The 24,818-nt window shown below is 45.1% G+C and overlaps 1 protein-coding gene across 1 annotated transcript in view; it reads left to right on the top strand.

Annotated features, from left to right (window-relative positions):
* The window catches only part of LOC144495589 (protein THEMIS3-like), a 70,782-nt gene extending 57,208 nt beyond the window's left edge, over positions 1–13,574 (top strand). The window contains exon 5 of the mRNA XM_078215728.1: positions 9,594–13,574. Within this exon, the coding sequence (XP_078071854.1) occupies positions 9,594–9,671 (78 nt within the window). The 3' untranslated portion in view covers positions 9,672–13,574. The remainder of the gene's footprint in view (positions 1–9,593) is intronic.
* The last annotated feature ends 11,244 nt before the right edge of the window (positions 13,575–24,818 follow it).

Here is a 24,818-nt window from a genome sequence, read left to right as displayed (position 1 = left end):
AATTTGCTTCATAATTTATCTAAACTTAGGATCAACTCTTGCCCTTCTCCAGCCTTTCACAGGCGCTGTGGTAAGCAGCAGAAATTTGCAGCAACACATCCCAAAGAACCAATTTCAAACTTGGCGACCCGTTGAATGATCTCGTCAAACTAGCTGAAGTCACCAGCGGAAACAAAACTCCGCCTGTTCCTTTTTAGCCATTTTTAAAGTTTGTTTTGAAGGGAGTTATATTTTGTTGCAAGGAAGTCTGCGCTCTGCCATCGATTTGGCAGCTTGCACTCGCTCAGTGTCTGATAAAACTTTCTAGCCCAAGGGTGGGACCCACTGATCTGTCACTTTCTGCCTGTTACACGGGAAACGGTTGAAATGAGGTGACTCCAAATAAAAATTGGGCGGATTTCACATTGTTGAAGTCATAGAAACCAGAAGCAGGAGTAGGCCATTCGGCCCTTCAAGCCTGCTCCATCATTCATTATGACCATGGCTGATCATCAAATTCAATAACCAGAAGGGAAAATGCTGGAAAATCTCAGCAGGTCTGGCAGCATCTGTGAGGAGGGAAAAGAGCTGACGCTGCGAGTCCAGATGACCCTTTGTCAAAGCTAAAATGCATAGAAAGTGGGAGATATTTATACAATAGAGTGATCCAGCATCCACAGTAATTTGCTTTTATCAAATTCAATATCCTGATCCTTCCTTTCCCCCATATCACTTGATCCTTTTTAGCCCCAGAGCTATATCTAATTTCTTCTTGAAATCACATAACATTCTGGTCTCAACTACATTCTGTGGCAGTGAATTCCACACATTCACCATCCTCTGGGTAAAGAATTGCTCCTCACCTCAGCCTTAAAAGTTTTACCCCTTATCCTCAAACTATGACCCCTAGTTCTGGACTCCCCCACCATTGGGAACATTCTTTCTGAATTTACTCTGTCTAATCCTGTTAGAATTTTATAAATTTCTATGAGATCCCCCCTCACTCTTCTAAATTCCAGTGAATATAACCCTAACTGACTCAGTCTCTCCTCATATGACAGACCTGCCATCCCAGGAATCAGCCTGGTAAACCTTTGCTGTATGCTGTCTATAGCAAGGGCATCCTTCCTCAGATAAGGATTCCTCATATAGTCCATACAAAAACACCGGGCAATAGTGATTTCTCCCACAAAAAGCCAATGTAAATCTATAGCCCAAACAATCAAGTTGTCGGAAAACGCTGAAGGAGAAACCTAGTTCAAAGTTGGGATTACTTCCACTTTATTTTATATTGGGTGTAAATATTTAACAGGCTGAATCGTATCCATGTGGTAAATAAATTTTTGCCATTTGAATTTTATGTTACTTACTAATATAATACATTTAACATCATTCACATATTTTCCAAAGAACAAAGAGTCATAGAGTCGTAGAGGTTTACAGCATGGAAACAGGCCCTTCAGCCTGTCCATGCTGCCCTTTTTTTTAAACCCCTAAGCTAGTCCCAATTGCCCGCATTTGGCCCATATCCCTCCATACCCATCTTACCCATGTAACTGTCTAAATGCTTTTTAAAAGACAAAATTGTATCCGCCTCTACTACTACCTCTGGCAGCTTGTTCCAGACACTCACCATCCCCTGTATGAAAAAATTGTCCCTCTGGACCCTTTTGTATCTTTCCCCTTTCACCTTAAACCTATGCCCTCTAGTTTTAGACTCCCCTACTTTTGGGAAAAGATTTTTGGCTATCTAGCTGATCGATACCTCTCATTATTTTATAGACCTCTATAAGATCACCCCTCAGTCTTCTACGCTCCAGAGAAAAAAGTCCCAGTCTATCCATCCTCTCATAACACAAAGCATCAAGTAGCATCTTAGTAAACCTCTTCTGCACTCTTTCTAGTTTAATAAAATCCTTTCTATAACAGGGTGACCAGAACTGTACACAGTACAAGAGAATTCACATGCAGACTGGCTCTTTCTGTACTAGAATATGGCAGTTAGTGCTGCAAAAAAAGGATGTGGCTTGTCTTCCCCTCCACACTCCAGCACCGTGAGGAAGCTCGCTGAGGGACTGGTGAACAAAGAACAAATACAGCACAGGAACAGACCCTTTGGCCCACCAAGTCTGTGCCGACACAGATGCCTCTCTGATCTAATGTTTTCTACGTGGTCCATATTCCTCTATTCCCTGCCTATTCATGTATCTATCCAATGTCTCTTGAACATTGTTATAGAATCTGCTGCCACCACCTCCTCCGACAGCACGTTCCAGCATTCACCACCCTCTGTGTGAAAACCTTGCCCCTTACATTTCTTTTAAACTTTCCCCCTCTCACTTTCAACCTACGCCCCCGAGTAATTGACCCTTCGACCCTGGGAAAAAGACTCTGACTATCCACTCTATCCCAGCCTGTCATCATCTTGTAAACCTCTATCAGGTCTCCCCTCATCCTCCGACGCTCCAATGAAAACAATCCAAGTTTGTTAAAAAAAAACTGGATAAAAGCAAATTACTGCGGATGCTGGAATCTGAAACCAAAAGAGAAAATGCTGGAAAATCTCAGCAGGATATAAATCGGCTGGAGACCTGGGCCAAAAGATGGCAGATGGAACTTAACCCGGACAAATGTGAGGTGATGCAATTTGGAAGGTCTGCTGCAGAAGGAAAGTATACAGTATATGGTGGAGCGCTTAAAAATATTAGCATACAGAGGGATCTATGCGTGCAGATCCACAGTTCTCTGAAGGTGGCATTCGAGTTCCGAGTCCAGATGACCAAAGGGTCATCTGGACTCGAAATGTCAGCTCTTTTCTCTCCTTACAGATGCTGCCAGACCTGCTGAGATTTTCCAGCGTTTTCTCTTTTGGTTCCAAGTTTGTTCAACCTTTCTTCATAGTCCATGTTCTCCAAACCAGCCAACATCCTGGTAAATCTCTTCTGCACTCTTTCTAATGCATCAACATCCTTCCGGTAGTGTGGCAACCAGAATTGTACACAATACTCCAAATGCAGCCTAACCAAAGTCTTTTCCAGCTGCAACATGATTTTCCAGCTACGACTCTCACCAACTTTTATAGATGCACCATAGAAAACATTCTTTCTGGTTGTATCACAGCTTGGTATGGCTCCTGTTCAGCTCAAGACTGCAAGAAACTACAAAAGGTCGTGAATGTAGCCCAATCCATCACGCAAACCAGCCTCCCATCCATTGTCCCTGTCTGCACTTCCTGCTGCCTCAGCAAAGCAGCCAGCATAATTAAGGACCCCATGTACCCCGGACATTCTCTCTTCCACCTTCTTCCATCGGGAAAAAGATACAAAAGTCTGAGGTCACATAGCAACCGACTCAAGAACAGCTTCTTCCCTGCTGCCATCGGATTTTTGAATGGACCTACCATATATTAAGTTGATCTTTCTCTACACCTTAGCTATGACTGTAACACTACATTCTGCACTCTCTCATTTCCTTCTCTAAGAATGGTATGCTTTGTCTGTATCGCACATAAGGAACAATACTTTTCACTGTATGTTAATAAGGCAGGGAGGTCATGCTGCAACTGTACAGGATACTGGTGAGGCCGCACCTAGAGTACTCTGTACAATTTTGGTCCCCTTATTTAAGAAAGGATATATTAGCTTTGGAGGGGGTACAGAGAAGGTTCACCAGGTTCATTCCGGAGATGAGGGGGTTAGCTTATGAGGAGAGATTGAGTAGACTGGGCCTGTACTCATTGGAGTTTAGAAGGTTGAGGGGAGATCTTATAGAGACATATAAGATAATGAAGGACTAGACAGGGTAGAAGCAACGAGGTTATTTCCACTTACAATGGAAACAAGAACTAGGGGGCATAGACTCAAAATACGGGGGAGTCAATTTAGAACAGAGTTGAGGAGGAACGTCTTCTCCCAGAGGGTAGTGAATCTTTGGAATTCTCTGCCCAATGAAGCAGTAGAGGCTACCTCGTTAAATGTGTTTAAGTCACAGATAGATAGATTTTTAACCATTATGGGAATTAAGGGTTATGGTGAGCAGGCAGGTAAGTGGAACTGAACCCACTATCAGATCAGCCATAATCTTATTGAATGGCGGAGCAGGCCTGAAGGACTAGATGGCCTACTCCTGCTTCTATTTCTTATGTTCTTATGACATGCCAAATTTCCTTAGTCTTCTGAGAAAGTAGATATCTTTGTGTTCCTCAAGAGCCTTATCCATTTTCCATTTTCTGAAATGTATGTATGCCTCCTTCTTCTTTTTCACTAAGTTCACAATCTCTCTTGTCATCCAGGGTTCCCGAATCTTGCCATCTTTATCCTTCATTTTCACAGGGACATACTTGTCCTGAATTGTTAACAACCGACTTTTAAAAGACTCCCACATATCGGATGTGGATTTACCCTCAAACAGCCATTCAACCCCCCCCCCCCCAATCTACTTTTCCTAGTTCCTGCCTAATACTGTCGTACTGCCTTCCCCCAGTTTAGTACTTTCATTCTGGGACTATACTTGTAGATACTTTCTACAAGTATCTTGAAACTTATAGAATTGTGATGGCTGTTCCCAAAATGGTCCCCCACTGAGACATCAACCACCTGTCCGGGCTCGTTTCCCAGAACCAGGTAGCCCCTTTCTAAGTTGGACTGTCTCCATATCGCCTCAAGAAGCACTCTTGGACACACTGAACAAACTCTGCCCCGTCCAAGCCCCTGGCAACAAAGGATTCCCAGTCTAGGGGAAGTTAAAATTGCCCATCGCAACAACCCTGTTGTTTTTACATCTTCCCATAATCTGTCGACATATCAGTTCCTCTACTTCACACTGGCTGTTGGGGGGTCTCTAGTACAACCCCAACAGTGTGATTGCACTGCTCCTGTTCCTGAGTTCTACCCATATGGGCCCACTGCATGATACCACTAAAGCGTCCTCTCTCTGCATAGCTGTGGCATTTTCCCTAATCAGTAAAGCAACACTTCTTTTGTCACCCTCTCTATCTCGCTTGAAGCATCTAAATCCTGGAATGCTAAGCTGCCAGTTCTGCCCTTCTTTCATCCAAGTCTCATAATTGCCACAATGTCATAGTTCCATGTAGTAATCCAAGCTTGAAGTTCATCCGCCTTATCTGCCATACTCCTTGCGTTAAAGCAAACACACCTCAGACCATCTGTCCTGTCACATTTTGTACACTCTCCCTGTGTTTTATTTCTCTTAGCCTTACGGGACCCATTCACTGAGTTCTCCACCGTCTCTGTACTCTGTACTGTGACCCTTTTTGATTTTTGTCTTTGATTTCTCTGCCTTCCACTTTTCCCCTTACTGCCTTTTGTTTCTGTCCCCACTTTACTTCCCTCTGATTTCCTGCATCGGTTCCCATCTCCCTGCCACATTAGTTTAAACCCTCCCCAACAGCACTAACAAACACTCCCCCTAGGACATTGGTCCCAGTCCTGCCCAGTGCAGACCATCCAATTTGTACTGGTCCCACCTCCCCCAGAACCGGTTTCAATGTCCCAGGAATTTGAATTGAGGGAGGCAGCAGATGGGAAATTATAGGCTGATTAGCCTGACTTTGGTCATTGGCAAGATTTTAAAGTCCATTATTAAAGATGAGATTGCAGAGTAGTTGGAAGTGCATGATAAAATAGGACTGAGTCAGCACGTCTTTGTCAAGATGAGGTCATGTCTGACAAATCTGTTAGAGTTCTTTGAGGGGGTAACAAGGAGGTTAGCCAAAGGAGAACCAGTGAACGTGATTTATTTAGATTTCCAGAAGGCCTTTGACAAGGTGCCGCATAGGAGACAGTTAAATAAGTTAAGCGCCCGTGGTGTTAAGGGTAAGATCCTGGCATGGATAGAGGATTAGCTGACTGGCAGAAGGCAGAGAGTGAGGATAAAGGGGTCTTTTTCAGAATGGCAGCCAGTAACCAGTGGTGTGCCTCAGGGGTCAGTACTGGGACCACAACTTTTCACAATATACATTAATGATTTGGAGGAAGGAACTGAAGGCACTGTTGCTAAGTTTGTAGATGATACAAAGATATGTAGAGGGACAGGTAGTATTGAGGAAGCAGGAGGGCTGCAGAGGGACTTGGACAGGTTAGGAGAGTGGGCAAAGAAGTGGCAGATGGAATACAATGTGGAAAAGTGTGAGGTTATGCACTTTGGAAGGAGGAATGGAGGCATAGACTATTTTCTAAATGGGAAAATGCTTAGGAAATCAGAAACACAAAGGGACTTGGGAGTCATTGTTCAAGATTCTCTTAAGTTTAACGTGCAGGTTAGGAAGGCAAATGCAATGTTGCATTCATGTTGAGAGGGCTAGAATACAAGAGCAGGGATGTACTTCTGAGGCTGAATAAGGCTCTGGTCAGACACCATTTGGAGTATTGTGAGCAGTTATGGGCCACGTATCTAAGGAAGGATGTGCTGGCCTTGGAAAGGGTCCAGAGGAGATTCACAAGAATGATCCCTGGAATGAAGAGCTTGTCGTATTAGGAATGGTTGAGGACTCTGAGTCTGTACTCATTGGAGTTTAGAAGGATGAGGGGGGATCTTATTGAAACTTACCTGATACTGTGAGGCCTGGATAGAGTGGATGTGGAGAGGATGTTTCCACTAGTAGGAAAAACTAGAACAACCTCTGTCATGCTCCTCTTGTGCGATGTGGGAATTCAGGGACCCTTCCGGTGTCCCTGGCTCCCTCATGTGCAGGGAGTGTGTCCTACCGCAACTCCTGTTAGACAACTTGACGGTGCTGGAGCTGCAGATGAATTCACTTTGGAGCATCCACGACGCTAAGGAAATCATGGATAGCATGTTCAGTGAGTTGGTCACACCACAGATAAAAACTGAGGGAGGTAGGGAATGGGTGACCACCAGACAGTGGAAGTGTAGGAAGGCAGTGCAGGAGTTCCCTGCAGTCATCTCCCTCCAAAGCAGATGTACCGTATTGGATACTGTTGGGGGAGATGGCTCACCGGGGGAAGGTGGCAGCACCCAGGTTCATGGCAACATGGCTGGCTCTGATAAACAGGACGGCAGGAAAAAGAGAGACAGAGGTATAGTGATCGGGGATTCAATTGTAAGGAGAACAGACAAATGTTTCTGCGGACGCAATCTAGACTCCAGGATGGTATGTTGCCTCCCTGGTGCAAGGGTCAAGGATGTCTTGGAGTGGTTGCGGGACGATCCTTTAAAACAGAGATGAGGAGGAATTTCTTCAGCCAGAAAGTGCTGGATCTGTGGAACTCTTTGCCGCAGAAGGTTGTAGAGGCCAGATCATTGAGTGTCGTTAAGATGGAGATAGATAGATTCTTGATTAATAAGGGGATCAGGGGTTATGGGAAAAAGGCAGGAGAATAGGGATGAGAAAAAAATATCAGCCATGTTGAATGGCGGAGCAGACTCGATGGGCCGAGTGGCCTAATTCTGTTCCTACGTCTTATGGTCTTAGGAATTCCTCCCTCTTGCACCATCTCTCAAGCCACGTATTCATCTTAGCTATCCTGACATTCCTACTCTGATTAGCATGTGGCACTGGTAGCAATCCTGAGATTACTACCTTTGCGATCCTACTTTTTAGTTTAACTCCTAACTACCTAAATTCAGCTTGTGGGACCTCATCCCACTTTTTACCTATATCGTTGGTGCCTATATGCACCACGACAGCTGGCTGTTCACCCTCCCCCTCCAGAAAGACCCGCAACCACTCCGAGACCTCCTTGACCCTTGCACCAGAGAGGCAACATACCATCCTGGAGTCTAGTTTGCCTCCGCAGAAACATCTGTCTGTTTCCTTTACAATTGAATCCCCTATCACTATACCTCTGTCACTCTCTTTCCTGCCGTCCTGTTTATCAGAGCCAGCCATGTTGCCATGAACCTGGGTGCTACCACCTTCCCCCGGTGAGCCATCTCCCCCAACAGTATCCAATACGGTACATCTGCTTTGGAGGGAGATGACTGCAGGGAACTCCTGCACTGCCTTCCTACTCTTCCTCTGTCTGGTGGTCACCCATTCCCTACCTCCCTCAGTAGTTTTTATCTGTGGTGTGACCAACTCACTGAACATGCTATCCATGACTTCCTTAGCGTCGTGGATGCTCCAAAGTGAATCCATCTGCAACTCCAGCACCGTCAAGTTGTCTAACAGGAGCTGTGGTAGGACACACTCCTTGCATGTGAAGGAGCCAGGGACACCGGAAGGGTCCCTGAATTCCCACATTGCACAAGAGGAGCATGACACAGGTCTGGGATCTCCTGCCATGACTTAACCCTTCAGTTAACTTAACAACAACAACTACAATGCCAAGAGGAAAAAAAAGAGAAACTGCTCCACCAGTCACAGCCAATCACTGTTGTGACATGATGGTTTGATTTCCTTCTACCTCTCACTTGCTCTCGAGTCTCCCTCGCAGGTTTACCTCCCCACTCTTCCCGAAGGTGAGCACCTCTTTCCCCTCAGCACCAAATTCCCACTCAACTCCAACTTTTTGATACCCTCACTCTGGCTGAATCTCACTCCGGCTGCAGTCCCTCTTCCACTGGTGTGCGCAAGCTTCACTGGATCAGAAGTCCCGGCCAGAAATGTGGAGCTCTGGCATGGTGGAGAAAACTAGGTGGGGAGTGGCAACGTGAGGGTGATTACCACTCCTGAGACAATTTGGGCCAGGCAGCTACCTTTGGCATCACTCACAGTGACATCATGGGCACTGTGACTGCGTCATAGAATCATAGAAATCCTACAGTGCAGAAGGAGGCCATTCAGCCCATTGAGCTTGCACCGACAACAATCACACCCAGGAACTATCCCTGTAAACCCATGTATTTACCCTGCTAATCCCTTGACTCTAAGGCATTTTAGCACGGCCAATCAACCTAACCCGCACGTCTTTGGCTTAACCCCTTGTATTTACCCCACTAATTCCCCTAAGACTTACCTGGATAGTCACATGAGCAGCCTGGGAATGGAGGGATACAAACGATTGGTCTAGTTGGACCAAGGAGCGGCACAGGCTTGGAGGGCCGTAGGGCCTGTTTTCTGTGCTGTACTGTTCTTTGTTCTAACCTATATATCTTGGAACACTAAGGGGCAATTTAGCATGGCTAATCAACCTAACCCGCCCATCTTTCGGACTGTGGGAGGAAACCAGAGCACCCGGAGGAAACCCACGCAGACATGGACAGAACGTGCAAACTCTCAAGCAAGATTCTTTATTTCTCCGGGTGTAGTTGGAATGCTAATTCTGTACTTAAACAGAAGAGGAACCAAAAGAGAAAACACTGGTAAATCTCAGCAGGTCTTTGTCAAAGCTTTGACAAAGGGTCATCTGGACTCGAAACGTCAGCTCTTTTCTCTCCTTACAGATGCTGCCAGACCCGCTGAGATTTTCCAGCGTTTTCTCTTTTGGTTTCAGATTCCAGCATCTGCAGTAATTTGCTTTTATAAACAGAAGAGATACTGGAACATTTATGGGTCTGCAGGGAATAATTAAGCATTGCAAATAAACATTTTAGTATTTAAGCATTGCTTAAATGAACTGAAATAAATCAATGAGTAGGTGAGTGCTCTGACCCAATCCTTATCCTTGCTAACAAGCACATTTATCTTTTAGACTGCTGAACTGCTATCAAAAACACACTTACACGACTGCGGAAAATTGCAGAACATTTATTTCAAACCGTCTGTGTGAGAGCGATGGTGTCTCATCAAGATCAAACGTACGATCAGCTTTCAATTTCCTCCACTGTTCAGAACAAATATTAAACGTTGTGTTGTTTCTCTGAGTGTTAAAGATTCAGATGATTGATTTTTCTTTTCCAGGTTGAGAGTTCTCCAGCTCGGCAGACCTGCTCAGGAGCAGAATTGGAATGTGTACATTTTAGAGTGCAATAGAATCGTATAACTAAATGACGTTTATTTCATATTGCATGCTTGGTTTACATGCATCAATAATTCAGTACAATGCTTGGTAGTTATGTTCTTGATAACATTAAATTTAAATACAGTGGAGCTTCTTTGTTTCGTCATCAACATGACAAGATCCTGCGTGGATCAACTGGCAGAGGTATTCGTAGACAGCTTTAACCTCTCCTTACACCAACCTGACATTCCTATCTGCTTCAAGAAGATGACCATCATCCTGGTACCAAAGAAAATCCAGGCAACGTGCCTTAATGACTATCGTCCTATGGCTCTGACATCCATCATTATGAAGTGCTTTGAAATATTAGTCAATTCCAGCCTCCCAGACTGGCTGGATCCACTACAGTTCACCTACCGCTGCAATAGGTTTCTCAGCAGATGCGGTCTCCCTGGCCCCATATTCAACCCTGGAACCCCTGGATAACAAGGACACCTATGTCAGACTCCTATTTATTGACTACAGCTCAGCCTTCAACATCATTATTCCTGCAAAACTCATCTCCAAACTCCGTGGCCTGGGGCCCGGCTCCTCCCTCTGCGACTGGATCCTGAACTTCCTAACTCACAGCCCGCAATCAGTAAGAATAGGCAACAACACCTCCTCCATGATCATCCTCAACACCGGTGCCCCACAAAGCTGTCTCCTCAGCCCCCTACTATACTCCTTATACACCTAATATGGCCAAATTCCCCTCCAATTCGATTTTCAAGTTTGCTGACGACACCACCGTAGTGGGTTGGATCTCAAACAATGATGAGACAGAGCACAGGAATGAGATAGAGAATCTGGTGAACTGGTGCCGCAACAATAATCTCTCCCTGAATGTCAACAAAATGGAAAAGATAGTCATTGACTTCAGAAGCGTAGTGGAGAACATGCCCCTGTCTACATCAATGGGGACAAAGTAGAAAGGGTCGAGAGCTTCAAGTTTTTAGGTGTCCAGATCACCAACAACCTGTCCTGGTCCCTCCATGCTGACACTATAGTGAAGAAAGCCCACCAATGCCTCTACTTTCTCAGGAGACTAAGGAAATCCGACATGTCCACTACGACTCTCACCAACTTTTACAGATGCACCATAGAATGCATTCTTTCTGGTTCTATCAAAGATTAGTATGACTCCTGCTCTGCCTAAGACCGCAAGAAACTACACAGGGTCATGAACGAAGATGAGTACATCACGCAAACCAGCCTCTCATCCATTGACATTCTCTTTGCTGCCTTCTTCTGTCAGGAAAAAGATACAAAAGTCTGAGGTCACGTATCAACCAACTCAAGAACAGCTTCTTCCCTGCTGCCATCAGACTTTTGAATGGATCTACTTTATATTAAGTTGATCTTTCTCTGCACCCTAGCTATGACTGTAACATTCCATTCTGCGCCCTCTCCTTTCCTTCTCTATGTACGGTATGCTTTGTATAGTGTGCAAGAACAATACTTTTCACTGTATACTAATACATGTGACAATAATAAATCAAATCAATAACAAAGAACAAAGAAAAGTACAACACAGGAACAGGCCCTTTGGCCCTCCAAGTCCATGCTGATCATGATGCTCTAACTAAACTAAAAAAAACGTTCTGCCCTTACTCGGACCATATCCCTCTATTCCCTCCCTATTTATGTACCCATCCAGATGCCTCTTAAATGTTGATGATGTGCCAGCTTCTACCACCTCCTCTGGCAGCGCGTTCCAGGCACCCACCACTCTCTGCATGATAAACCTCCCCCACACATCCCCCTTAAACTTTCCCCCTCTCACCTTGAACCTGTGCTCCCTTGTCATTGACACTTCTACCTTGGGAAAAAGCCTCTGACTATCCACCCTGTCTGTGCCCCTCATCATTTTGTAGACCTCTATCAGGTCTCCCCTCAGCCTCCGTCTCTCTAGTAAAAACAATCCTGGTTTATTCAACCTCTCCTCATAGCCAACACCCTCGAGACCAGACAACACCCTGGTCTTGAGGATGAAACAGGTCTTGGAAAACAAATAACAAGTCTTTAAAAAGAAATAACAACTTTCTATTATTGTGAAAAAGTAAGCTTGTGAAAGTGAGAGTTTGGAGTGGTTCTGAATTTGTGTCATTGGTTTGATTGTTGGTGTGTCACAGTAAGTTAATGTTAATTCACCTCGCTGTTTTTAGACCAGACAAACAATTTTTCAGCACAAGCTCTTCGAAACCTCCCCATCGTCAGGAGTTTTTCAGGGCAGGATTTTAGGGGGGAGGCATTGGCCTAGTGGTATTGTCACTAAGGCTATTAGTCCAGAAGCTCAGCTAATGTTCTGGGGTCCCGGGTACAAATCCCGCCACAGCAGGTGGTGGAATTTGAATTCAATAAAAAATATCTGGAATTAAGAATCTACTGATGATCATGAAACCATTGTCTATTGTCAGAAAAACCCACCAGGTTCACTGATGTCCTTTAGGGAAGGAAATCTGCCACCCTTATCTGGTCTGGCCTACATGTGATTCCAGAGCCACAGCAATGTGGTTGACTCTCAACTGCCCTCTGAAGTGACTTAGCAAGCCACTCAGTTCAAGGGCAACTAGGGATGGGTAATAAATGCTGACCAGCCAACGACACCCATGTCCCATGAATGAATAAAAAAAGTTACCCTCAGCTGCTTGATCAATGACCTTCCCTCCAACACAAGGACATTCATGACTGCACAGTGTTCAGCCACACTGGTAATTCCTCAGATTAAGCAGTCCGTGGCCCCTACAGAATACAGAAGGAACTGGACGTCATCCAAGCTTGGGCTGATAAGTGACAAGTAACTTTCACACCACATGAGTGTCAGGCAGCCAACAAGAGAGATCCTCGCCCCCTCCAGGCCCCCGAGTAGTTCTCTTGTGACATCATTTAACCCTGATGGTATTTTAACACTGCCTGTGGGAGTGCATTTGTGCAACTGGGTCCGAGCTCATTAAGCATTATTGCAGAGCGCAGAGTTAACTCTAACACTGCTGTAACAATAGCTAATGTGTCTAAGGTGTAATAGTGATTTCGCACAGAAGGAAGTGGGGAGAATCTGAGAGAGAAGCAGTAACTCTGTCCTGTCATGCTTTGGAGTCCTGCGTGTAGCTGAGTATGTAAATAAAGGTTACTTTGAAGAAGGGTTTTTGGCTCCAGCCAGATCTCTTGCTAAGAGAATAACGCCCAACCTCTTCCAGGATGCCCCCAACACCAGAACTATATGTTTTCTTCAATATGAAGACCGAAGCTGTGCATAGTACGCCCGGGGCAGGATTTTACAGCTCCTCCATGGCCTGTTGCATTGGGCCAGATAATTTGCCTTTTACTTCGACAAGGCCATAATGTCCTGTCAGGTGGGAGGAACTGTGGAAATTAAGTAATGACAAACAACTCTGTTAAGTCATGAAAAAATGATTAATAGCCAAACAAGGCCTTCAGTAAGGCCACAGCGCTTACATACTCAGGATAAGCGACTAAATCTAAACCGTGTCTTCGTTCCATAAACACTGCTTCCAGCCTTGGTCACAGGATGAAAATAAGACCCTTTTCAATAATAAAAATTCAAAAAGCAAGATACGGTGAACTATAACCATTGCATTTTTTGTATGAATCGACAGCGATCCCTGCAATGCTTTGCACTGTATTGTGTTCTCACTTGTGCACAAGTAATTAAAAATTTGAAAGATTTGAGTACTCACCATGCATTATTTGGGTTAATCCTCGATAGAACTGCAAAGTCCTGGCCCAGATGTGGTCCATTGTATCAGGAATTCCTCATTTTTATGCTCCTTTGCAATAGAGGCTAACTTGCTGTTGACCTTCCTAATTGCCTGCTACACTCCAACCTAACTTGCTGCTTTCTTTACATGAATAGACCCAAATCTCTTTGATGTGGCCACCAGCCTGTATGGGTCACCTGCTGTGTGGGTCACCTGCTGTGTAGGTCACCCGCTGTGTGGATCACCCACTGTGTGGGTCACCTCCTGTGTGGGTCATCTGATGTGTGAGTCACCTGCTGTGTGGATCACCTGCTGTGTGGATAACTTGCTGTGTGGGTTACCTCCTGTGTGGGTCACCCGCTGTGTGGGTCACCTGCTGTGTGCAAATTCACCATGTGCTTTGTGGACATAAACCTGATTTGGAATTTGACTAACGGCTGGATGAGACCCACCTCACTAACTCGGACTGTTTCTGTTTTCACAACTATGAACTTGTCTATGTGTCTTTATATGGTCAATTAATGAATTGTTTGTTAGTTGGACTTGGAGTTCTGGGTATCTATGTTGTGTCTCGGTACCCCCGGCTATATTGTTGCCTGAACTCTTGTGACATCACACTGCCTTTAAAAGATATCTTGTTTTTCTATTCTTCCTACCAAGGTAAATGAACTGGTCACATTGTTACACACTCATTTTACCTACCTGTATCTTGTTTCTTTCTTTCAGAAGATAGGAGCAGGAGGAGGCCATTTGGCCCTTCGAGCCTGCTCCGCCTTTCATTACAATCATGACTGATCATCCAACTCAATAACCTAATCCTGCTTCCTCCCCATAACCTTTGATCCCATTCGCCCCAAGTGCTATATCCAGCCGCCTCTTGAATAAATTCAATGTTTTGGCATCAACTACTTCCTGTGGTAATGAATTCCACAGACTCACCACTCTTTGGGTGTCTCCTCACCTCCGTCCTAAATGGTCTACCCTGAATCCTCAGGCTGTGACCCCTAGTTCTGGACTCCCCCATCATCAGGAATATCCTCCCTGCATCTACTCTGTCTAGTCCTGTTAGAATTTTATAAGTCTCTATGAGATCCCCCCCTCATTCTTCTGAACCCCAGCAAAAACAATCCTAAACTAGTCAGTCTCTCCTCATACATCAGTCCCGCCATCCCCGGAATCAGCCTGGTAAACCTTTGCTGCACTCCCTCGAGAGCAAGAACATCGGGCGGCACGGTAGCACAGTGGTTAGCACTGCTGCTTCACAGCTCCAGGGTCCTGGGTTCGATTCCCGGCTCGGGTCACTGTCTGTGTGGAGTTTGCACATTCTCCTCGTGTCTGCGTGGGTTTCCTCCGGGTGCTCCGGTTTCCTCCCACAGTCCAAAGATGTGCGGGTTAGGTTGATTGGCCAGGTTAAAAATTGCCCCTTAGAGTCCTGGGATGTGTAGGTTAGAGGGATTAGCGGGTAAAATATATGGGGGTAGGGCCTGGGTGGGATTGTGGTCGGTGCAGACTCGATGGGCCGAATGGCCTCCTTCTGCACTGTATGTTTCTATGTCTATGTTACTATCCTTCCTCAGAAAAGGAGACCAAAACTGCACACAAATGTCTAGGTGTGGCCTCACCAAGGCCCTGTATAATTTCAGCTTCTTTGTGTTCTCCTCATAGCTTACATTCCCACCTAGCTTTTTATTGCCAACGAACTTATATACATTACTCTTGGTCTCCATGCTTAAATCATTCATAAAGATTATACTTTTGGCAAGTGAAGTGAGGGGCAGTATCAAGCTTAAAAAAAGCTTACAGAAATATAATTAAAAGTGGAAATCCAGTGGACTGGGAAAGCCAAAAAGTAACAAAGGAATTAAATAAATGATCGCAAAGACAACAGATTGGGAAAGGCCATGGGGCGGCACAGTGGTTAGCATTGCTGCCTCACAGCACCAGGGACCCGGGATAGAAGCATCAAATTCTCCTGGCTGTAGGTTAGAGGCAGGTCAACATTTCTGATAGCACATGGCAGCAAGTTACTTTTAATGGATTTGATGCATTAAATACTCATGCCACAGTGGTCAGCACAGCTGCCTCACAGCACCAGGTTCGATTCCTAGCTTGGGTCACTGTCTGTGTGGAGTCTGCATGTTCTCCCTGTGTCTGCGTGGGTTTCCTCCGGTTGCTCCGGTTTCCTCCCACAGTCCAAAAGATATGCTGTTTAGGTGCATTGGCCGTGCTAAATTCTCCCTCAGTGTACCCGAAGAGACGCCGGAGTGTGGCGACTAGGGGATTTTCACAGTAACTTCATTGCAGTGTAAGCCTACTTGTGACACTAATAAATAAACTTAAACTTAACTTAAAAATAAGTATGAGAACTTTAAAATTGAGGTGTTACTATTCTTGGAGCCACTTTGAGTCAATAAGTACAGGGATGAGAGGCGAACAAGACTTTGTGCGAGTTAAGATATAGGCAGCAGAGTTCTGAACAAACTTAAGCTTATGTAGGGTGGAAAATGGAGGTCAGACAGGACAGCATATAAAATATTCAAATATAAAGGTTAAAAACTGCAAAAATGAGGGTTTCAAAAGCAAGCAATGTTATTGAGGTGGAAGTAGACGCCTTTGATGATGATGCAAATATATAGCTGGGATCTCACCTCAGACTCAAACACAACACCAGGGGCGGGATTCTATGACCTCACTTGGGTGAGACTAAAATCCCACCCGAGGCCAATGGAGATTCCCGTTCTACTAGCCTCGCCCGCCCCTATTCTGGGGCGGATGAGGCAGTTAAATACCGGCCCCAGGATGTAAGCAATCTTCTTTAGCCTAAGACAACAAACTTCTTTGATGTACAAGTATCTGAAATCTTCACACTGTTAAATTAATGGCATTTAAATATTTTCTGTTGTTGGTTTTGAATTTTGCTTCATGTATTTATGAGTTTTTTATTGTCTTACAAAAATTAAAATTATGTTCCTAAGGTTTATAGAAAGGATATTATTAAACTAGAAAGAGTGCAGAAAAGGTTTACTAGGATGCTACCGGGACTTGATGGTTTGAGTTATAAGGAGAGGCTGGATAGACTGGGACTTTTTTCTCTGGAGTGTAGAAGGCTGAGGGGTGATCTTATAGAGGTCTATAAAATAATGAGGGGCATAGATCAGCTAGATAGTCAATATCTTTTCCCAAAGGTAGGGGAATCTAAAACTAGAGGGCATAAGTTTAAGGTGAGAGGGGAGAGATGCAAAAGCGTCCAGAGAGATTTTTTTTTACACAGAGAGTGGTGAGTGTCTGGAACAAGATGCCAGAGGTAGTAGTAGAGGCGGGTACAATTTTGTCTTTTACAAAGCATTTAGACAGTTATATGGGTAAGATGGGTATAGAGGGATATGGGGCAAATGCAGGCAATTCGGACTAGCTTAGTAGTAAATAAAAAGGGCGGCATTGACAAGTTGGGCTGAAGGGCCTGTTTCCATGCTGTAAACCCTTATTACTCTATGGGCCCAATTTTATAATCGCGTTGCGCCCGCTTTTGGGCACGAAAAGTTGGTAAAGTCGGGCATGAGGTGAGTAGCGCGATCCGCGCCCGCCTCCACACCAGTTCCCTCTTACTAAGGCCCGAAAATGGCCGCGATCGGGACCATGCATGCATGCATTTAAATTGATTAAATGGGCTGCACTTCCCCCTTTACCACCGTGTTCGCCCATCCAGATTCGGCGCGAAACAGACATGCTGTACAAAAGTCCGACTCGAGCACTCCAGCTAGTGAGGAGGTAGGTGCCGAGCGTCCGACGGCTCTCTGCTTGAGATCGGTGGGGGATGGCCGGGGGAGGTGGGGGGGGGGGCGGGGGGGGCAGGGGGTAGTTGGGGGTAGGTGGGTCCGATGGTTCTCTGCCTGAGATCAGTGAGGGGAAAGAGGGGTCCACTGCCACTCTGCCTAAGATCAGTGGGGGGGAAGGGGGGAGAGGGACCCTCGATCGATCTGGGTGGCGGGAGGTGGTGAGGGGGATAAGGGGGTCAGTAATGTTGTGGAGATAGGGCAATGTCTGTGGGGGCTAAGGGGAGGCATTATTCAGCCCAGGGAGGAATGTGGCTGGGGAGCCGCATTCTATCATTTTTTGTTTCAGTACAGGCGCAGTTGGAGGCGCCGATCGGAGCTGCAGGGTTTTGGGTGCATTAAGCCTCACTCACAGGCTTCTGCAGCATACTTCGGACTCGCTGATATTTTTTCAGGCAGAGTGCGGGTCTAAAATTCGGATCTGAAACACTCCCAGTTTCAAGTCCGCCCAGCACTTAGAATCAAAATGGTAAAATAGGGCCTTATATTGTCGCATGTAGTAGTGCCCATATGAATGTCATATTAACTTACCCAATCCTAAATATTGGATATATTTTCATCTTCACTGTTGTGACAAGCAATGGTGTTATATTTAATATTTTGGGCTATATGGTGTTATTCTGTGAAGCAGGCTTGTGGATCTGTGTGGGAAAATAATTTAATTAAACGGAAGACAGATTGTCTACATGGTTTAGATCATCAAAAGAATGTGGGTGTTAGCAGAATATGATTGAAGTAAGGAAGGCGAGCTAATTTTTTATAAATAAATAAGTAGTGTGTAGAAATTTGCATTAAGAGATAAATGAGGCTTTGCATTTTTAGCTGTTAAATTTCAAAGGGAAGTAAAAGGATTTAGGACTTGGAAAAGGTCATAAATAAACAAGGCAAAGTTGTTAAATTTTATTTGACCCAAAAGTGGGGGTGATAGGGAGAACATGAAAGAGTTTAATATCCTGATCCAAAAGTGGGGGCCGAAAGGGAGCATGAAGGATTTTTATCTCCTGAGAAAGAGGAACTAAAGACAATGGAATCAAAGATAAAAGAGAAAAAATGCACTGAAGGAGAAATGTGAGACCGTGTTTGGTGCAACGAGTGAGAATGCCTGGAGTGGGAAAAGAGCTGTGAAGAGGTAAAATGAAGCAACGTTCCAAACAAGTCAGAAAAGTGTCTGTTTTTCTGAAGGCAATATTTTGCTTTGAAACTTCTTGAATTTTCACAGCAGTGTAGGAGAGAGTGGGAAGTCTTGTAATATACTTTTCCTATAGCAACAGTTTCATAGAGTAATACAGCATAAAAAAGGCCCTTCGGCCCATCGAGTCTGCACCGACAATAACTACCGCTAAAATCACATTTTCCAGCACTTCTCCCATATTAGAAACATAGAAACATAGAAAACTACAGCACAAAACAGGCCCTTCGGCCCCACAAGTTGTGCCGAACATATCCCTACCTTTTAGGCCTACCTATAACCCTCCATCCTATTAAGTCCCATGTACTCATCCAGGTGTCTCTTAAAAGACCCTATTGAGTTTGCCTCCACCACCACTGACGGCAGCCGATTCCACTCACCCACCACCCTCTGTGTGAAAAACTTCCCCCTAACATTTCCCCTGTACCTACCCCCCAGCATCTTAAACCTGTGTCCTCTCGTAGCAGCCATTTCCACCCGTTCTTGAATGTTGTGATGTTTCAAATACTTTTTAAATGCTGTAAGATTTCTGGTCTCCACTGCCTTCCCAGGCAGTGCATTCCAGATTCCCACCACCCTCTGAGTGGAAATAGTTTTTTCTCAAATCCCCTCAAGAGGTCACAGGTATATGTTGAGAGGCGGTAGATTTAAAACTGAGATGAGGAGGAACTACTTCTCGCAGAGGGTGGTGAATTTGTGGAACTCGTAGCATGGTGGAGTCTGAATCGTTGAATGGTTTCAAGAGGGAGATAGACACATTTCTGATTTTAAAAAAGGGAAAGCGAGATATGAGGAACAGGTGGGCAGGCGGATTTGAGACCAGGGAGAGATCAGCCATGATCTGATTGAATCAGTGGGGGGGAAGGGGGGAGAGGGACTGCTCAGATTATTAATGATCTGGATGAGGGTATAGTTGGGTGGATTAGCAAATTTGCTGATGACACCAAAGTCGGTGGTGTGGTAGACAGTGAGGAAGGGTGTCGTAGTTTGCAGGAAGACTTAGACAGGTTGCAAAGTTGGGCCGAGAGGTGGCGGATGGAGTTTAATGCGGAGAAGTGTGAGGTAATTCACTTTGGTAGGAATAACAGATGTGTTGAGTATAGGGCTAACGGGAGGACTTTGAATAGTGTGGAGGAGCAGAGGGATCTAGGTATATGTGTGCATAGATCCCTGAAAGTTGGGAATCAAGTAGATAAGGTTGTTAAGAAGGCATATGGTGTCTTGGCGTTTATTGGTAGGGGGATTGAATTTAGGAGTCGTAGCGTTATGTTGCAACTGTACACAACTCTGGTGCGGCCGCACTTGGAGTACTGTGTGCAGTTCTGGTCCCCACATTACAGGAAGGATGTGGAGGCTTTGGAGAGGGTGCAGAGGAGGTTTACCAGGATGTTGCCTGGTATGGAGGGGAGATCCTATGAGGAGAGGCTGAGGGATTTGGGATTGTTTTCGCTGGAAAGGCGGCGGCTAAGAGGGGATCTTATTGAAACATATAAGATGATTAGAGGTTTAGATAGGGTGGATAGTGATAGCCTTTTTCCTCTGATGGAGAAATCCAGCACGAGGGGGCATGGCTTTAAATTGAGGGGGGGTAGTTATAGAACCGATGTCAGGGGTAGGTTCTTTACCCAGAGGGTGGTGAGGGATTGGAATGCCCTGCCAGCATCAGTAGTAAATGCGCCTAGTTTGGGGGCGTTTAAGAGATCCGTAGATAGGTTCATGGACGAAATGAAATTGGTTTAGGTTGGAGGGTCACAGTTTTTTTTTTAACTGGTCGGTGCAACATCGTGGGCCGAAGGGCCTGTTCTGCGCTGTAATGTTCTATGTTCTATGTTCTATGAATGGCGGAGCAGGCTCAAAGGGCTGAACTTGCCTACTTCTGCTCCTAATTCCTATGTTCCTATGAATCTCCTGCCTCGTGATTGACTCCTCAACCAAGGGGAACAGTTGCCTCACACTGGGTTTGCCTTGTGGAAATATTAGTTAACCATCTATGAGGGGTTGTTGCCTACAGGGTGTTTAATTGTGAGTCTGACCAAGTATGGAGCAGTTTTGGAGGAATGTTTTGTAACACTAACTTTAACTGTGTAAGTGTAACCTTGAGTGTTTAAGTTTTCTTTCACTTTGTTAATAAATGTTTTAACTTAATGTTTAGAATCCCAAAAATGTTACATGGAATTGTGGCTTCTGATTTCAGTGAACTTATTCACTTGTTGTCAGAATACGAAAAAAAGAATTGTGATACATGAGTCACAGTTTCCTTTGGGATTTGGTTTGTGTGGCAATTAACATTTATCAGTTCAGAACACTGCCTGCAGTGTAACCTGGAGGGGCCTTGCCTGTTATAGAACCCACCTGTATTCATTACATTGTGCAATTAAAATTGGGTTGCTACCCAAAATGGTAAAGGTCAAAATTTACCTGATTTGTTTATATTCTGGGATTTTGATTCAGAATCACTGGTGCAGTCATAGAATTAACAAGTCTGGTGAATGTGACATTAAACAACAAGAGTTTGAATCCCACTGTGGCAATTGGAGAATATAATTCCTGTTTCCAGAAAGAATTCTTGAAATAAAAAGCTGGCGTCGCTAAAACAGACCAGTTGGATTATCGTAAAAACCCAAGTGTTTGGGAGAAACTACACCTCGCTAGAGGGTGGTGAATTTGTGGAATTCGCTGCCCCATAGTGTGGTGGAGTGTGAATCATTGAATGGTTTCAAGAAGGAGGTAGATATATTTCTAATAAAAAGGGGTTAAAGGGAGATGTGGAATAGGTGGGGAGGTGGATTTGAGACCAGGGAGAGATCAGCTATGATCTGATTGGATGGTGGAGCAGGCTCGAAGGGCTGAATTTGCCTACTTCTTCCCTTAATATCTATGTTCAAGTGGTTCACTTATGTCTTGTAGGGAAGAAATCCTACCATCTTTGCCCAGTCGGTTCCACATGTGGCTCCCAACCTACAGAAATGTAGTTAACTCTTAATTGGCCTCCAGCAGGTCACTCAACTGTACCAGACGAGCAGCCATACCCTGAGAATGAAGTGAATATTACTGCTGAGCCAAGTCTGACACCTGTAATTTTGGATAATCGACTCTGATAAGATGAGTGGAGTTGATTTAAAGGCTGAGGTAGCCAGACGTTTGGTCTTTCAAGGAGCCAATGGTTATGTGGAGTGGGCAGGAAAGTGGGGAACTGAAGCTGAAAATCAGATGACCGTATTAAATGGCGGAGCAAGCTTGACAGGACCTGCACCTGCTCTGGTTTCTTAACTTTTCTTTTAAAGTTACTGGGATCAGAGGCACCTGCGTACCCATTGGAGCAGAGTCAGTCTAAAACCTGCGTGAAGTGGAAGCAATCTGCTGATGTGGATGAAGGATGGCCAGTTCAGTCTGAGGCCACAGACAACTAAGAAAAGGGCACAAGGCCCACCTCAGTCAGCTGACTATCAGCCAACTGGAATGGATTTCTCCTCATACCACATAACATCTAACACAGGGCCATGTGGAAGAGACATCCAAATCAAAAGGACAAGTCATAGAGTTTACAGCACAGAAAGAGGCCCTTTGGTCCATTGTGTCTCACCAGCCATCAAGCACCTATTTAATCTAATCCCATTTTCCAGCATTTGGTTCGTAGCTTTGTATGCTATGGCATATCAAGTGTGCTCCTCTAAATACTTCTTAAATGTTGTTAGGGTTCCCACCGCCACCATCTTTTCAGGCAGTGAGTCCTAGGTTCTCACCACCCTCTGGCAGAAAACATTTTTCCTCAAGTCCCCTCTATATCCTGCCCCTTGCCTAAAACCTATGCCTCCTGGTTATTGCCCCTTCAACTAAGGTGAAAAATTTCTCCCTATCTATATCCCTCATAATGTTGTACACCTCGATGAGGTCTCCCCTCAGCCTTCTCTGCTCTAAGGAAAACAACCCCAACCAAGCCAGCCTGTCTTCACAGCTGGAACGCTCCAGCCCAGGCAACATCTTGGTGAATCTCCTCTGCACCCTTTTCAGTGCAATCACATGTTTCCTGTAGTGTGGCAACCAGAACTGCACACGGTACTCTAGCTGTAGCCTAACAAGCATTTAATACATCTCATCATAACCTCCCCACTCTTATATTCTATACCTCGGCTAATAAAGGCAAATATCCCATATGCATTATTAATCATCTTATCTACCTGTCTTGCTGCCTTCAGAGATCTTTGTCATGCATCCCAAAGATCCCTCTGGTCCTCTGTACCTCCTAGTATGCTACCATTCATTGTGTATTCCCATACCTTAGTCCTGCGAAAATACACCATCTGAAGCTGAGGAGAAGGTGTCTCAGTTTCGCACATTTAACCTGCAAACCCTCCTGGATGAAATCGAGCACTGAGAGAGATTATCTTGGGTGCTTATGGCAGAAATCTACCAATAAAGGCAGCATGTCATGTTGAAGGAGGTGGCATTGGCACTCTTTCAACTTTCCTAGTCCCAGTGCCACATAAAATTCAATAAGCTGACCAGGGTAGGCAAGGTGCAACACGTCAGGCCATTGCCCCTTATCTTCCTTGAACATTCTGGGCACCAACACATTCTTCACCTTCTCGGAGTGATAACCACATCACTAACCCTGCAGTTTTCCCCAGCAAGGAGCAACCAGGGACTGGTTCCTGCTTCAACATCAATGGAAGCAAAATTTGCAGTTTCAGTGGCAATAAGAGGAGACAATTGATAGGGCCTAAAATCCTGGGGCGGGGTTTTGTTCTCCCCAATTTCCCAGCACCAATGGAGCCAGCACCAGACCCTGAAGTGGGCAGAGTTTCTGTTTGTGGTGGGACCAGGTGGCTGACCTAGATAATGATAAATCATGCAGAGGTCCAAAACCAAACAAGAGGTCACCAAATCTGTTGTCAGCTATCAGAGTTAGAAACATAGAAGATAGGAGCAGGAGGAGGCCATTCAGCCCTTCAAGCCTGCTCCACCATTCATCACAATCATGGCTGATCGTCCAACTCAATAGCCTAATCCTGCTTTCTCCCCATAACTTTTGATCCCTTTCGCCCCAAGTGCTATATCCAGCTGCCTCTTGAATACATTCACTGTTTTGGAATCAACTACTTCCTGTAGTAATGAATTCCATAGGCTCACCACTCTTTGGAGGCTGGCATCTGGGCACGCTTGCAGTGCCTACAAGTCAGTTGTATAAATATGGCAAAAGCTGATGCCCCCTCCCCCCACACCCACCCCCCAACCAGGAGCATTGCCTTTACCTCTGCCCTCCTCTCTGCTGTGGATCCATTCCCCCCCACCCCCCTGGGGACATCACCCTGACATCCACACTCAGCTGGCTGGTAAATGTCTCAGAGCAGACAATGCATGGCCTCCCTGCAGTTTCTCCTCCAGGCTGTCCAATGATGGAGGGAGGTTCCATTCCCTACTGGCAGCACTCAGAGATCCTCCTGCCTCATCAAGGACGCCTGGATGGAGATTGCAACTAAGGTTATCAGCCGTGTGATAGACAGGCACACTTTGGCCCAATGGGCTCCACATAAAGGGTCAACGGCCTACTCCACACCTTCAGGGAGGAAGAGAAAGAAACACAAACACAAACTGGGGGAAAGGAAAAAAATAACAATCTCGGAGAGGGTGGCGCAGAATAAATTGTTTGATATTCAAAGCTGCTGAAGATGGTCACGATGAGAACTTGAGCTGAAATGCTGGCTCAGTCTACATTTAACACAAGACATCATCTGGTAAAGGAGTTGAAGCATGCACTAGCAATTACCGCCCAGAGAATTATTGAGGCACTGATGACCAACCCAATTAAATTACTCACCAACAGTCAGTAAGGAGGCTGCATATCATTTGGAGGATAAGCTCACATCCATTCATATAGTGATAAGCTAACTGGGAGCAAACTAGTCTTTGGTGAGGATTCTGAGCGCTACTTAAATGTATATCACCTACTATTGTTTTCTTACTGCTGGAAGAGGAAAACTGCAGGAGAATTTCTAGGGACACTTAGTCAAAGATTTATCAGCAATCGAGATTTTGTTCTGAAAATTTCTTTGAGAATGTCATCTAAACTGAGTCAGTGCTGTGCTGCTCAGCCTTATTGGATATCTTTTGCATGAAGACATCTTGCTATGAGGCTCCCTTTGATATAGAACATAGAACAGTACAGCACAGAACAGGCCCTTCAGCCCACGAT

This window comes from Mustelus asterias, chromosome 7 (genome assembly GCF_964213995.1).
Source record: "Mustelus asterias chromosome 7, sMusAst1.hap1.1, whole genome shotgun sequence".
Taxonomy (NCBI): domain Eukaryota; kingdom Metazoa; phylum Chordata; class Chondrichthyes; order Carcharhiniformes; family Triakidae; genus Mustelus; species Mustelus asterias.
This window is presented reverse-complemented; position numbering and strand designations above follow the sequence as displayed.